Source organism: Apodemus sylvaticus, chromosome 8, assembly GCF_947179515.1.
Source record: "Apodemus sylvaticus chromosome 8, mApoSyl1.1, whole genome shotgun sequence".
NCBI classification, from domain to species: Eukaryota; Metazoa; Chordata; class Mammalia; order Rodentia; family Muridae; genus Apodemus; species Apodemus sylvaticus.
The window spans coordinates 77,246,586-77,261,789 of record NC_067479.1 but is presented as its reverse complement, the minus strand read 5'-3'; the positions used below and the strand labels follow the sequence as shown (position 1 = coordinate 77,261,789).

The 15,204-nt window shown below is 40.8% G+C and overlaps 1 protein-coding gene across 1 annotated transcript; it reads right to left on the bottom strand.

The window, feature by feature from the left end:
* Positions 1 to 338: 338 nt before the first annotated feature.
* On the bottom strand, positions 339 to 7,047 carry LOC127690759 (uncharacterized). The gene is made up of 5 exons (XM_052190292.1): positions 6,894 to 7,047; positions 5,902 to 6,064; positions 4,668 to 4,799; positions 3,810 to 3,993; positions 339 to 446 (listed from the first exon to the last, which is right to left on the bottom strand). Exons 1-5 carry the CDS (start codon positions 7,033 to 7,035, stop codon positions 339 to 341), a joined length of 729 nt encoding a protein of 242 aa, XP_052046252.1. The 5' UTR covers positions 7,036 to 7,047.
* Positions 7,048 to 15,204: the final 8,157 nt, after the last annotated feature.

Here is a 15,204-nt window from a genome sequence, read left to right as displayed (position 1 = left end):
AGTAATTACCAAATCTTCAAACGAAAACAAAGAATACCAAATACTGAAAACAATGAAAATACTAACAAAAAACCAAACAGTATAATTAAGTTAAACATCATTCTATTGCTGCAGATTTAAAACAGGGCCCTATATGTTGTTGCTGGCCTTGGAAAAATAGTGCAAAGGCAGTCAATGGTGATAAGAACCTCTTCAAGATGAAAGTAGGCATACCTCTTTGGGGTGGGGGGGGCATTGCTGATGGAAAAGTCCTTCCAAGGCTCTGCCTGTGATGTGTTATAGATGATACCACAAAGGCTTTCAAGTTCACATGACTGATCACCATGAAATAATTAAGATCAGCAAAGAATGACCTTCTCAGACTCTTCCTGGATGCCCAGCAGATCTTGATGTCCGTCAGCACTTCTCTGAAACCTTCCAAGCATGCACCCTTGCTGGAACACAGTCTAAACAAAATAAAGGCATCATCACATATAGTATAGCAAAAAGGAAAAATGCAGCCCAAGATTGCCATGGTTACAGGAATGAGATGCAGTGGTTGTGCACTTGCTATGCACACTCAGTGCTCCTGAAGAAATATTGGCTCTGAGTACCCTGTTTGTGCTTCTGTTGGAGTATTTCAGACTGAGGGGAGGACGAGAAAAAGGCCTGCTGAGAACTTGCCAGCAAACACCAGGTTTACTCAGCAGGACAATGCAGTAAGACCCTTCAGTTGAGGTCATGTCCTATATATCCCCAAAGGAGAATGGCCAAGAAGCACATGGGCCTGGATGTGTTTCTCAAATTAAAAAAAAAAATTGATTGATACTGAACTATGAACTATATACTGTGATGGAGTTAAAGTAAAATACAACATTTCTCCAATATTCCATGCATATTATATATCCAGTGAAGGCACAATGGACAGAAGTGGACCAGCCTGTTCCTGCCTCTTATTTACTGAATTTCTGGGGCTCCAAAGTGAGCGGCATCTTCCAATAGGGCCTCCATTTTCCATAGCCTGTTTGACTTTGGAACCAAAGCAATGAGCCCAGGCAACTAGTAAATCTCCATAACCAGGATGCAGAGTGAAACTTTTCTCCCTGTAAGGAGATTCTGTTGGGAATATTTTGAGGAAAATAAGCCTCATTAGTGGCATGCATTATCACACTGGCAATAGTCCTGGAAAGGCTGAACTGCAATGTAATTTTTACTCCTTTACTGATGGACATCTCCATAGTTTCTAGTTTGGGTCTTCTATGAAACCTAAACCTAAAACCATCATCTGCCCTTATTCTCTATGGACACCTACTTCTGGTTCTGGAATTGGTGGCTCATTGGGGATTGCAGTTCAACTTCCTGAAAAATTGTACATGGCATCTCAAAGGGATACACCATTTGACACCACCAGCAATGTCTGAGGGTATTCATTTTTCCCAACACTCCTGGAGGATGATTTTAACTCAGAGCAAATGATTTTCAATAACAGCAGTTACAGAGAGCTGCAGACAGAACACAGGGATTGTGATTCAGACTTCTAAGTGTCTGAGGCAGCCCTGTTCTTGCACTTCACCATGTATATGACCTTTTGGCTCAGTACCAATGCAATACCAAAGAACTCAATCATTCAAATTATAACACTCTGGACAATTTCCATGGCCACAGAAAACTGAATTAAATGTAGTCAAGGTTGGAAAGAAAATTGTAGCAGGTACTGAGGAAAACAAACTAGGATGCTGAGAAGATGTACTGAACCGCCTGACCTTCCAGTGCACAGGCAGGATTCACCAAGAGCAGACAAGGGACACAATGGCTAAGCCAGCCTTTATGATTCTCAGGAACATAGATTTGATAGAGAAGCCTCATCCATATTTTTATGTACCACAGTCCTTTGTTTTCTTACAAATGATTTCTATGCACAGAAATACTTTTTCCTATACAAACCCTTGAAAATCTGACTTTACACCATCTTGTCTCCTTATTTTCTAATGAGATAGGTGGAGAGGCATGATGTTGGGCTGCTGTATTTGATGTTTCCCTGATGCAAAATGAAATGGCAGAGGACTTTTCTCATTAAAGATGTTTTCTTTTACCATTTAGGATGTTTGCTTACCAAGTGAATCTATGAATATATACATGTAATATATACATATATGCACAGAGACAAGGCATGTCTTCCCACACATGAACACACACACACACACACACACACACACAATAACTTGAACACACAGCTGTATATACAGGCACCAATAACAAGTACCAACCATTATTCAAATGCACAACATAAATATTCTAAAACATAAATGGACAAAAGCACACACACATACACATCCACCCATCTCCCACACAGAGATCAATAAAAATACTGCTATGTTTCAGCACATTTACTGTCACTTGAGGAGGTAGTGGTACCTAAACAGTGTATAAGGCTCGTAGACTAACCCGGGTTGTACTGCCCAGCCAGTACTTATTTCTGAGTTAGGCACTTTTTCCATGCAGATGCTTGCTAATCCTATAAGTATGTTATAAGCTCTGCAGAGACAAGTGGATCCACACACCTTTCAGGATCCTAAGACAGAGGGTTTCAAGATCATCCTCCAGCAAACTCCAAGGTGAAACACACTCTGCTCCCTAAGCCTACGTGCTATTCCTGAAAAGACCATGGTAGTAAATACAGTTTTCCACAGTTATTATCCAGAAATTTTACAACACATTACAATTCATATTATATAAAAAACATCCTGAATGTCAGTCCAAAGGAGGTGAGTGAATTAACAGGCAATGATTTATCTGAAATCAGCACTCTGCAGAACTATGAGGGGGAATCTGTACTGAAGCAAGCCATACCCATGATATACTCAGCAAGTTTCAAGGTCAGTGAGACACTTGGGCTCAAGGGACTATGATACATATAGATTGACCAAAACCACAGGTAAATACATGGACACTCAATACAACCAACAATATACATATTTGTGCAAATATACATTTTACACACTCACAAGCACACAAACACATACACACAAACACACACACTCAAATCCTCACATATTCACACACACTTACACACACTCTACAGAAATCATAAGTGAGCAGGAATGTATGAAGACACCAAAATGTTGGAAGAAGATTTGAATGTAGTCTATAAATATCTGATGTTTCAAGTGAGATTCAGGACTCTGATATCCAACTCTTGGGGACTGATACTGCTTAAGGAACACACATCTTAGCCTATGGTGAGAAAGTTGGAGACATTTTATTCTTGAAGTCTCACATGTCTCATCCCAACCCTCAGCATGAGAGAAGTTTTCACACATCCCTGTTCATCCAGTCAGCTCTACAATCTAAGCTCTAGGAAAGGATTATAGGAAAACTGAGAGATAACAGAACTGTCAAGATACTATTCAGGCTCTTTCTGTATGAAACAAGATCTCGCCAGGGTAAAGAGACCATCTTGCAATGCACCCAAATGACTCCTACAAAGCAAATGAGCTAAAGACCTGACTTTATCAAAGTTCTGTTCTACTAAAATGGATGCACCCACATAGTACCTTTCTAACATAATGGCATGTAGGTGGGTAGTGTTTGTTCAAATTATACATCATAATGAACTGCAGCTTTTACTTCAGCAGGAGGATCTGCTTGCCTATCCTCCAGTGTCCTGTAAGAGGCTAACTCCACACAAAGTCTTGTAAATGATCAGAGAAATGAATAACTGGATGAGACATAGGAGAGTTCCTGGATAAGGTTCAGGATGGTTACATGGGCTGGCCTGTGTCTATGTTTAGAGAAGAGAGTAAGCTGCCCCTTATATTCATTCATCCTACCTGATGCTGCTTGGTACAGGGGTCATTCAAAACCTCGCAGCCTTTTATACACAAAATGTTCGTTAGCTTGCTGTCTTCTTCCAGTGCAATCTGCTCCTGTAGCAGTTCCCTTTTCTCAGTCCACAACATCTTGACTTTGTGCTTTTGATGGTTATATTCACTTAGGAGTTGGCAATTATTGATCCTGAGCCAAAAACAAAAATGGTTGACTCCCAGAGAGCATCCATCTTCTTCCTACTCCTCCATGTACCAACCACCTTCATGGGCCCTGATCCCCAGTCAGCCTCAGACTATAGTCCAGATTAGCCATGGAATATTGCATAGAGTAAAGTCAAATGCAGAGGACAGCCACATTCCAGAAGACTCAAAGTACTTCTAAAAACGCTGACACCAGTAGGTTCTCATGTATCTCCCAGAAAAGGACATGGGCCTTATGTGTACTAATGGGCCCATGGTGTTAAAAACCTATCTGTAGTTAGAGAGCAGACCTTCTCTAGGAGAGAACACACTCAAAATGTAGACAATCTTTCTATATGTCTCACAGAATCCAAAGTATAAATCTCCTTTCAGAGCCCAAGAGGCTCAAGGTTGATTGATATCTCCATGATGGTGCAAATGTTTACTATCTCAATGATACTGAGTTGGAAAGGAAAAATGTCTAGAGGGGCTCACAGACCCTTCACACTTGTTCAAAATGTGTCTAAGAGGTAAAAAGCCTAGAGCCTTGCATTGAAGGGGCAAGATTCCTTTTAAGAGGCAAACAGTATATAACCTGAGCCCTCACTTTGGTTCAAAGACAAGGATGGGCAGACACATTCTGTGCCTAGTGCTTGTGTCATGACCATGTTAGTCACTCACCAGTATGAGTGATTTTCTTTAGTCAGTTTCTGGCTCTTGGACAAGGCTTCACTGATCTCTTGTGGCATTTTCTTGAGGTCAGTCATCATTTGGTGGTATTGCATTGTAAGCATGAACTTCTCAAAGTTGTTCCTGTGGGAGGGCATGGCCCAAGGAGCAAATATCCCCATGAACTAAGGATACAGGGATCAAGTCAATTCAAGCTGAATCGTCAGTTACCCCAGCCCCTATTGCCACATCCTTCCTCCTTGGTACTGGTTCTCCAGGTGCTTATTAAACCTGTTACTCTTCGCATGGGGCCAGTAGAGCCAGGGAAGTAAAAGAAGGGAGCTGGCGTGCTTTAGAGGCTTTCAAAAAATAGACTAGCTCTCCAACAACTTTCCAGGAGCCTGTGCCACAGGACTGGGTCCACCTTAATCCTGAGAAGGCACTTCTGTTTTCATTTAATGAATTATCAATCATTGGAACTTTTGTCCATAAATTTCCAAAGGACATAATCAGTATTTACAGGGAAAAGGCTTTATAACATACACCATGAGTTTTCAATGGTAACCCAAAGTGAACACAGAAGATACTTGCTGTCCTGCTCAAAGTGAGGCTCCCTGGATTCATCAAAATCATTAGAAAATGAGTTAGGGAAAATCTCTGCCCCATCACATACTGCAGACTCCTTAGATCATAAGTGGAACACACACACACACACACTCAGAAACAATAAGAATGCCACATAGATGCAATGATGGGTCATCATCTCAGATTATCATGAACAAAATTGGAGAGAACAGCGATGAAATGCCTCCAGTCCAGAAATAATGAGAGGCAGCATGTGTGACTGGGCCCCTCTACATATTGACAGGACTAATTGCGCCCAAAGTACTTCCAGGTTTATTACAATAATGATTTATCATAAATACACAGTACTTAGCATCTCCAACAAATCAATACCTGTCCATATTTTTAAAACTGCAGGGTGAGAACTCACATACTACTCCCCATATCCCAGACTCTGAGTCATGCCACAGGCTCCAATATACTTTTGGAGGAATTGTAAGAGCCCGTGAACCCATCTCATTCCTATCTGAATGAAATTCAGGCTCTGTCTTGAACATCCAATCAGCAAAATGAATTTGGACATGAAGTCAGCCTGGAATTGTAGCCTCCTGTGATAAGAGGAAATCTGGGATTAACATAGAGGGCCCAAGAGACTCAGCAAAGAACTGGGCATAATGACTACCTGTCGTTCAAGTCCTTGTTAGTATAATGGGCCAGGATTCCCCGGAGTTCATTTCTCTCATTTTCCATCTTCTGGAGATCCCTTTTGAGCTTGTCCAACCTCTTCATTCTCTGCTCCTCCTCATTGATGTTGGACGGTTGTGATGATGCCTTTCCAACAGACCCTGTAGGTAGATCAACACTAGTAAACTTGTAGAGATAAATTGACAGGGAATTGAGAAACTATACTTAGTCCCAAACATAAGCCCAAGGAACAGGAAATTCTAGAGACACAGTGAATCCCTGAAAGAACCGAAAATCATCTTTGAGCTGGACTCCTCAGCTATGTCCCTGTTCCCAACCACCTTCACTAAACATAAGCCTCACTCACTACTACAGTCCCCCTAGCCCTCAATTGTATAAGCAGACCCAGGCAAGAAGCATGGGAGGGCACTGTCAGGTCTTATCGGACAATGTATTTACTCCATAATGCTTAGCACCAACAGATTGACCATAAACACTAGTACCTAACATCTCCCACAAGCGAACACCTGTCAGGACTTCTTAAAATTGGTGATGCAAGCTCACACTCTACTACACTAACCCATACAGTAAATCAGGCCACATCATGTTTGTTCAAAACCAAAGTGTCTGAGACGTTGATTAAGGAGTAGGAGAATATCGTTCCCTGTCCTTGGTTTCACATACTCATATAAACTACAGGAAATTGTTGAGGATTATGGGCTTCAACACTCTATCTTGACAGCACCATTGTGCTCTTCTCACAGAGTTTTCCCCTGACATAATTCTCAAATCAGGAAGTTAAGATCTCTGAGCAAAGCAACTGCAGGCTTGTAAATTCCTGGCTCTCTGCAAAACTAATCATCTGAAATTCTTGAATCTGGGTCTGCAATTGAGTAATATCAAGGATCCAGATCTTAAGCCCTACTACTGGTAGGACCTGCCTAAGCCCACCTCTTCCAGGAAGCTCCCTGACCCTTGCCCAGGACTCACTGTGCCTTCCCCATGACCATTTCTTCCTTCTTGTTCCCCAACAAGACAGAAGACCAGCCTCCTTCTGCCTCTTCTGCCTAGGCCTGGTTTCTGTCTGTATTCTATTCTCCCTCCGAAATATCCTGTGCAGCCTGGACAACATGCCTGCTTCTGAACCCAGTAGGCTCTGAAGGAATAGCCCACAGGCAGTTGGTATCACCACAACACTGGTGACATCACAGAAGATTCTACTGTTCTCATGGATACAAGGTTGCTAGACCTAAAGTTCTCTGGTCCTTGGATGATGGAGATTCTTCTCCATTATAAATCTACTTCTCGGGTCCATTTATGTAACATGCAGTCCAAGTCCCCTGGTTGCCTTCTTTCCCAGAGCCTATAATCATTCTCCTGGACCTTTAATTTTATGCAAGTTCAATTGTATTTTTTTGTTGTTCACATGTCTTAAGAGGAGATATTGTTTCAGTATAGACAGATAAGTGTTTTCATGAAATCTGTGTTTTAGGATCTCATTTTTGCAAAGTAAACTCCCTGTTCTTATCAATATAGGGACTCAGGTACAAGGGAAAATCAAATTATACAGTTTATGCCCCTTCCTTAAGAGATAAAATCCCACATTCTCCCTTTCTCAGTTACAACCATACAGAGCATGCTTCTGTGAGCAAAGCTCAACAGGGACATTGGGTTGCTGCTCTGTAGTCCTATTAGCTCTCCCTTCACCAGCATCTATCTGTCTGAGTTCCCAGTTCCAGGTCTGAAGCTCTTGGGGGTTGGACTATGATCTGCATTCATAAGATATCTACAACTGAATACGATACCTAGGGGTTAGGAAAGCCTCAGGTATGCCAAAACCTCAATGTCAATGGGTTCATAATTTCAGGAGAGACTTCTTTTGGCATTATAGCCTGTGACTTCTGCCTTCTTGACCTGTGTGTGCTGAATGTATGGTAAAATGCCATGTATCCTCTTAGGTATAAAAGTGGATAATCATGTAAGTCCTTTCCATATTGATTGTGTTGTCTTTGACTACCACCTCCAGCCATGTAGGATCACTGCAACAATGTTCAAATGTGTCTGTGGAGATGTTGGGGAAATCAGAAGTCCAGTCTATCTCTCAGATAGTCAGATGAATAGACTTTATGGAGAACTGGAGGGCCTGGAAAATGAACAAAAAATAGAGATTGGCTAACTGATGATCTCTGAGCCTGGGAAGGAATGGGAGAGGCATTCTAAACAAATACTGTAGGGATGAATTCCTCCCTGTATTGGATATAATGGGTCCCAAGTAAGAAGGAAGTCCATCCACCCTTCCCTGAACTCTCCAGAGAGATTGTAGTTTTTCCACTCATGAACTTTTCTTTATTTGCATGGGAACAGGAATCTGATCCCTGCATGCACAATGAAGGTTCCATCTATTCATAAGTTATTCACTGGTAATTGACAAGTTTTGGCTATGAAACATCAAGTGTTGTTGGACAGAATGCCAAGCGAGTGGTAAAATTGTGGTTCCTGTACCTACAATTGGTTTTGAGCATTTTCAGACTAGTGGATAGACCTTCAACTCAACCAGAGAAAGTATCATTAAAAACAAGCAAGTACTGTTTTCCTCTGCTCCCAGGCCACATATCAGTGAATTCAATTTCCTATATTTAACTTCATCTCTGGCCCCTCATATGTACCCAATTTTGGGAGAAGTGTCTCTGTTTACATTTTTTTTTACTATAAATCTGACATACTGTGTAAAGAAATCAGGCCAGGATGAGAAATCTAGATATAACATACTTTGTTCTGAGCACCTGTGAAACTATTGTGGACCCCAGTCAGATAGCCTGGTGAAAGTTAGTTACCAGAGCCCCGCCAATGTTTTCTAGCAGAATGATCCTTCTCTCCAGTGTCCAACAGCATCCTTTGGGTTCAACTACCCACTGACTATTTTTACATCTCCTCTTTCCCCTCAGTTATACTACGGAGTCTCAGGCAACAGTGGGTCACAATATGTCACCAGAATATCAGTAGACCCACTGTTCTTTGGTCCAATTTTTGGACAGCTAAATCAGTGAGCTGGTTACCTCTGGTGTCAAGGGAGTCATTAAGTTGATGTCCTCAGCATTGGAACCAAGAAGCTTGTGGAGGAATGCAAGTAGTTTCCAGTAGAGGCAAGAATTCCTCTTTGTTTCCATTGTGCTTTCTGCTAGAAGTGATGAGTCCTTCTTCTCTGTAGATCATAGCATTCACCTGTGCAGTATCTGAAGCATAGTGACTTGTGGTATGCAATAACAGGTCTTCTTTTTCACCATGCATTTGGAATATAAGTCTTGGGTCCAAATCATTTCGCTTTTAATAACTGCTGAAGACCTGTGTACCTGGTTCCACATTTAATGAAGATGTTCCCATCCATGTAGAGCATTGCATCAGAATCTTTTATGTGATGCAGGGGTGTCTCTTAGATCTAGACTGATGCCTTTCATCCTGTTTGTTTCCTCATACAATTCTTGATGAACTTCTGTGGGTCATTATCTGGCAAGATGGTAACTGGATTGATGACAGTGGGTTTTTCAAACCAGACTCCAGGACCTGCTATTGTTTCACACATGCAATGAACAGCCAGTGTTCTTGTGTTCCTTTGAGAAGAATCTCAACTGCATGGGTTGATGTAAGTGTAAGATGCTGACCCAGAGTTCACTTCTCTGCTTCTTTCACTAGAATTCTCGTAGCCATCCCAGCTCTTAGACAAGTGTACCAGCTTGAGGATATAGGATCCAATAGCCTGGATAGGTTTACTACATAGTGATTCCATGGTCCTAATATGTCTGGCCCCACACCCTTTTTAGTAACATTTGTTTCATGAATGTGTAGATGACAAGCCTGGAATGCACCTGTAAGTACTAGGATTGGATCCAAAATCACCTGTCTTTAAAGTCTCAAACATGATATGCGTAGAGTCATTCCAAATTAGAGAATCAATTCCTTCATTTTTGCTGGTGTTTTTTTTTTTTTTTTTTGGTTGGACCTTATTTTTTATTTTCTATATTTTTTGTTTATATTTCAAATGATTTCCCCTTTCCTGGTTGCCCCCTCCCCATAAGTCCCATAAGCCTTCTTTCCTCTGCCCATTCCCCAATCATCCACCTCCCTTTTCTCTGTCTTGGTCATCCCCTACAATGGTGCATCCAGCCTTTCCAGGACTAGGACCCTCCTCTTCCTTCTTCTTAGGAATCATCTGATATGTTAATTGTGTCTTGAGTATTCAGAGCTTCTTGGCTAATATCCACTTATCAGTGATTGCATTCCATGTGTATTCTTTTGTGATTGGGTTACCTCACTTAGGATGATATTTTCCAATTCCAACTATTTGCCTAAAAATTTCATTAATTCGTTGTTTTTAATTGCCGAGTAGTGTAAATTGTGTAAATATATCACATTTTCTGTATCCATTCCTCCATTGAGGGACCTCTGGTTTCTTTCCAGCTTCTGGCTACTATAAATAAGACTGCTATGAACCTAGTGGAGAATGTGTCCTTACTGCATACAGGGAATACTCTGGGTATATGCCCAGAAGTGTTATAGCAGGGTCCTGGGGAAGTGTCATGCCCAGTTTTCTGAGGCACCACCAGACTGATTTCCAAAGTGGCTGTACCAACTTGGATGTTTTTAATGACTACTATTTGTATAGGGGTTTTGGGACCATTTAGATAGTGTACCTTATCTTGATTTAACTGTGGTATGTGGCTTTGGGCTGGAATGACAGCTCAGCAAGTAGGACCCTTGGCTGCTCCTCCAGAGGTCCTGAATTCAATTTCTGAACACCCACAAGAGGGCACACAACAATCTCTAAGGGGATCTTATGCCCCCTTCTGGCGTGTGGGTGTATATGCAGCAGAGCATTCATCCACATAAAAACAATAAATGAAAGATTCCTTTTGAACTAGATTTTCTGAATTGGTTAGCATAGGCTTTTCTTGTAAGACAGGATAATCTTTTTTATTTAGTCGGTTTCTGTTTTTATGTCTCCCTTTTAATTTCTTTTTTTTATTCGATATAATTTATTTACATTTCAAATGATTTCCCCTTTTCTAGCCCCCCACTCCCCGAAAGTCCCATAAGCCCCCTTCTCTTCCCCTGTCCTCCCACCCACCCCTTCCCACTTCCCCGTTCTGGTTTTGCCGAATACTGTTTCACTGAGTCTTTCCAGAACCAGGGCCACTCCTCCTTTCTTCTTGTACCTCATTTGATGTGTGGATTATGTTTGGGGTATTCCAGTTTTCTAGGTTAATATCCACTTATTAGTGAGTGCATACCATGATTCACCTTTTGAGTCTGGGTTACCTCACTTAGCATGATGTTCTCTAGCTCCATCCATTTGCCTAAGAATTTCATGAATTCATTGTTTCTAATGGCTGAATAGTACTCCATTGTGTAGATATACCACATTTTTTGCATCCACTCTTCTGTTGAGGGATACCTGGGTTCTTTCCAGCATCTGGCAATTATAAATAGGGCTGCTATGAACATAGTAGAGCATGTATCCTTATTACATGGTGGGGAATCCTCTGGGTATATGCCCAGGAGTGGTATAGCAGGATCTTCTGGAAGTGAGGTGCCCAGTTTTCGGAGGAACCGCCAGACTGCTTTCCAGAGTGGTTGTACCAATTTGCAACCCCACCAGCAGTGGAGGAGTGTTCCTCTTTCTCCGCACCCTCTCCAACACCTGCTGTCTCCTGAATTTTTAATCTTAGCCATTCTGACTGGTGTAAGATGAAATCTCAGGGTTGTTTTGATTTGCATTTCCCTAATGACTAATGAAGTTGAGCATTTTTTAAGATGCTTCTCCGCCATCCGAAGTTCTTCAGGTGAGAATTCTTTGTTTAACTCTGTACCGCATTTTTTAATAGGGTTGTTCGGTTTTCTGGAGTCAAACTTCTTGAGTTCTTTATATATATTGGATATTAGCCCTCTATCTGATGTAGGATTGGTGAAGATCTTTTCCCAATTTGTTGGTTGCCGATCTGTCCTCTTGATGGTGTCCTTTGCCTTACAGAAACTTTGTAATTTTATGAGGTCCCATTTGTCAATTCTTGATCTTAGAGCATACACTATTGGTGTTCTGTTCAGAAACTTTCTCCCTGTATCGATGTCCTCAAGGGTCTTTTCTATTAGCTCCAGAGTGTCTGGCTTTATGTGGAGGTCCTTGATCCAGTTGGACTTGAGCTTAGTACAAGGAGACAAGGATAGATCAATTCGCATTCTTCTGCTTGCTGACCTCCAGTTGAACCAGCACCATTTGTTGAAAAGGGTATCTTTTTTACATTGGATGTTTTCAGCCTCTTTGTGGAGGATCAAGTGGCCATAGGTGTGTGGGTTCATTTCTGGAAATTCAATCCTGTTCCATTGATCCTCCGGCCTGTCACTGTACCAATACCATGCAGTTTTTAACACTATTGCTCTGTAGTATTGCTTGAGGTCAGGGATACTGATTCCCCCAGATTTTCTTTTGTTGCTGAGAATAGTTTTAGCTATCCTGGGTTTTTTGTTGTTCCAGATGAATTTGATAATTGCTCTTTCTAACTCTGTGAAGAATTGAGTTGGGATTTTGATGGGTATTGCATTGAATCTGTATATTGCTTTTGGCAAAATGGCCATTTTAACTATATTGATTCTACCGATCCATGAGCATGGGAGGTTTTCCCATTTTTTGAGGTCTTCTTCCATTTCCTTCTTTAGAGTCTTGAAGTTCTTGTCATACAGATCTTTCACATGTTTGGTAAGAGTCACCCCAAGATACTTTATACTGTTTGTGGCTATTGTGAAGGGGGTCATTTCCCTAATTTCTTTCTCAGCCTGCTTATCCTTTGAGTATAAGAAGGCCATTGATTTGCTTGTGTTGATTTTATAACCTGCCACTTTGCTGAAGTTGTTTATCAGCTGTATGAGCTCTCTAATGGAGTTTTTTGGGTCATTTAGGTAGACTATCATGTCGTCTGCAAATAATGATAGTTTGACTTCTTCCTTTCCAATTTGTATCCCTTTGACCTCCTTATGTTGTCGGATTGCCCGAGCTAGTACCTCAAGTACAATATTGAAAAGATAAGGAGAAAGGGGGCAGCCTTGTCTGGTCCCTGATTTCAGTGGGATTGCTTCAAGTTTCTCTCCATTTAGTTTGATGCTGGCTACCGGTTTGCTGTATATTGCTTTTACTATATTTAGGTATGGGCCTTGAATTCCTGATCTCTCCAAGACTTTAAGCATGAAAGGATGCTGAATTTTGGCAAATGCTTTTTCAGCATGCAATGAAATGACCATGTGGTTTTGTTCTTTGAGTTTGTTTATGTAGTGGATTGCATTGATGGATTTCCGTATATTGAACCAACCCTGCATTCCTGGGATAAAGCCTACTTGATCATGGTGGATGATAGTTTTGATGTGTTCTTGGATTCGGCTGGCAAGAATTTTATTGAGTATTTTTGCATCGATGTTCATAAGGGAAATTGGTCTGAAGTTCTCTTTCTTTGTTGGATCTTTGTGTGGCTTTGGTATCAGCGTAATTGTGGCTTCATAGAAGGAATTGGGTAGTGTTCCTTCTGTTTCTATTTTGTGGAATAGTTTGAAGAGTATTGGTGTTAACTCTTCTTTGAAAGTCTGATAGAATTCTGCACTGAAACCATCTGGTCCTGTGCTTTTTTTGGTTGGTAGACTTTCTATGACTCCTTCTATTACTTTAGGCATTATGGGACTGTTTAGATAGTCTAGTTGGTCCTGATATAATTTTGGTATTTGGTATCTGTCAAGGAAATTGTCCATTTCCTCCAGATTCTCCAGTTGCGTTGAGTACAGGCTCTTGTAGTAGGATCTGATGATTTTTTTGATTCCTCAGTTTCCGTTGTTATACTCCCTTTTCATTTCTAAGTTTGTTAATTTGGATACTTTCTCTGTGCCCTTTGGTCAGTCTGGCTAAGGGTTTATCTATCTTGTTGATTTTTCTCAAAGAACCAGCTCCTGGTTGTGTTGATTTTTTGTATGGTTCTCTTTGTTTCTACTTGGTTGATTTCGGCCCTGAGTTTGATGATTTCCTGCCTTCTACTCCTCCTGGGTGAAATAGCTTCTTTTTGTTCCAGGGCTTTCAGGTGTGTCATTAAGCTGGTAATGTATGCTCTCTCCATTTTCTTTTTGGAGGCACTCAGTGCTATGAGTTTTCCTCTTAGCACTGCTTTCATTGTGTCCCATAGATTTGGGTATGTTGTGTTTTCATTTTCATTGTGTTCTAAAAAGTCTTTAATTTCTTTATTTCTTCCTTGACCAAGTTATGATTGAGTAGAATATTGTACAGTTACCACTTGTATGTGGGTTTTCTGTTGTTTTTGTTGCTATTGAAGACCACTTTTACTCCATAGTGATCTGATAGGAGGCATGGGATTAGTTCGCTCTTCTTATATTTGTTGAGGTCTGTCTTGTGACCAATTATATAGTCAATTTTGGAGAAGGTACCATGAGGTGCTTAGAAAAAGGTATATTCTTTTGTTTTAGGATAGAATGTTCTATATATATCTGTTAAATCTAATTGGTCCAAAACTTCAATTAGTTTCATTGTGTCCCTGTTTAGTTTCTGTTTTCCTGATCGGTCCATTGAGGAAAGTGCAGTGTTAAAGTCACCCACAATTATTGTGTTAGGTGCAATGTGTGCTTTGAGTTTTAATAAAGTTTCTTTTGCGAAAGAGGGTGCCCTTGCATTTGGAGCATCAATGTTCAGGATTGAGAGTTCTTCTTGTTGTATTTTTCCTTTGACCAGCAAGAAGTGTCCCTCAGAGTCTCTTTTGATGACTTTGGGTTGAAAGTCAATTTTATCTGATATTAAAATGGCTATTCCAGCTTGTTTCCTGAGACCATTTGCTTGTAAAATTGTCTTCCAGCCTTTTACTCTAAGGTAGTGTTTGTCTTTGACCCTGAGGTGTGTTTCCTCTAAGCAGCAAAATGTAGGGTCCTGTTTACGTATCCAGTCAGTTAATCTGTGTCTTTTTATTGGGGCATTAAGTCCATTGATGTTAAGAGATATTAAGAAATAGTGATTGTTACTTCCTATCATTTTTGACATTATTTTTAAATTTGATTGCTTAACTTCTTTTGGGTTTGATGAAAGGTTACTATCTTGCTTTTTCCAGGGTGAAGTTTCCCTCCTTGTATTGGTGTTGTCCTCCTATTATCCTTTGTAGGCCTGGGTTTGTGGATAGATATTGGGTAAACTTGGTTTTGTCATGAAATATCTTAGTTTCTCCATCTACAGTGATTGAGAGTTTTGCTGGATATAGTAGTTTTGGTTGGC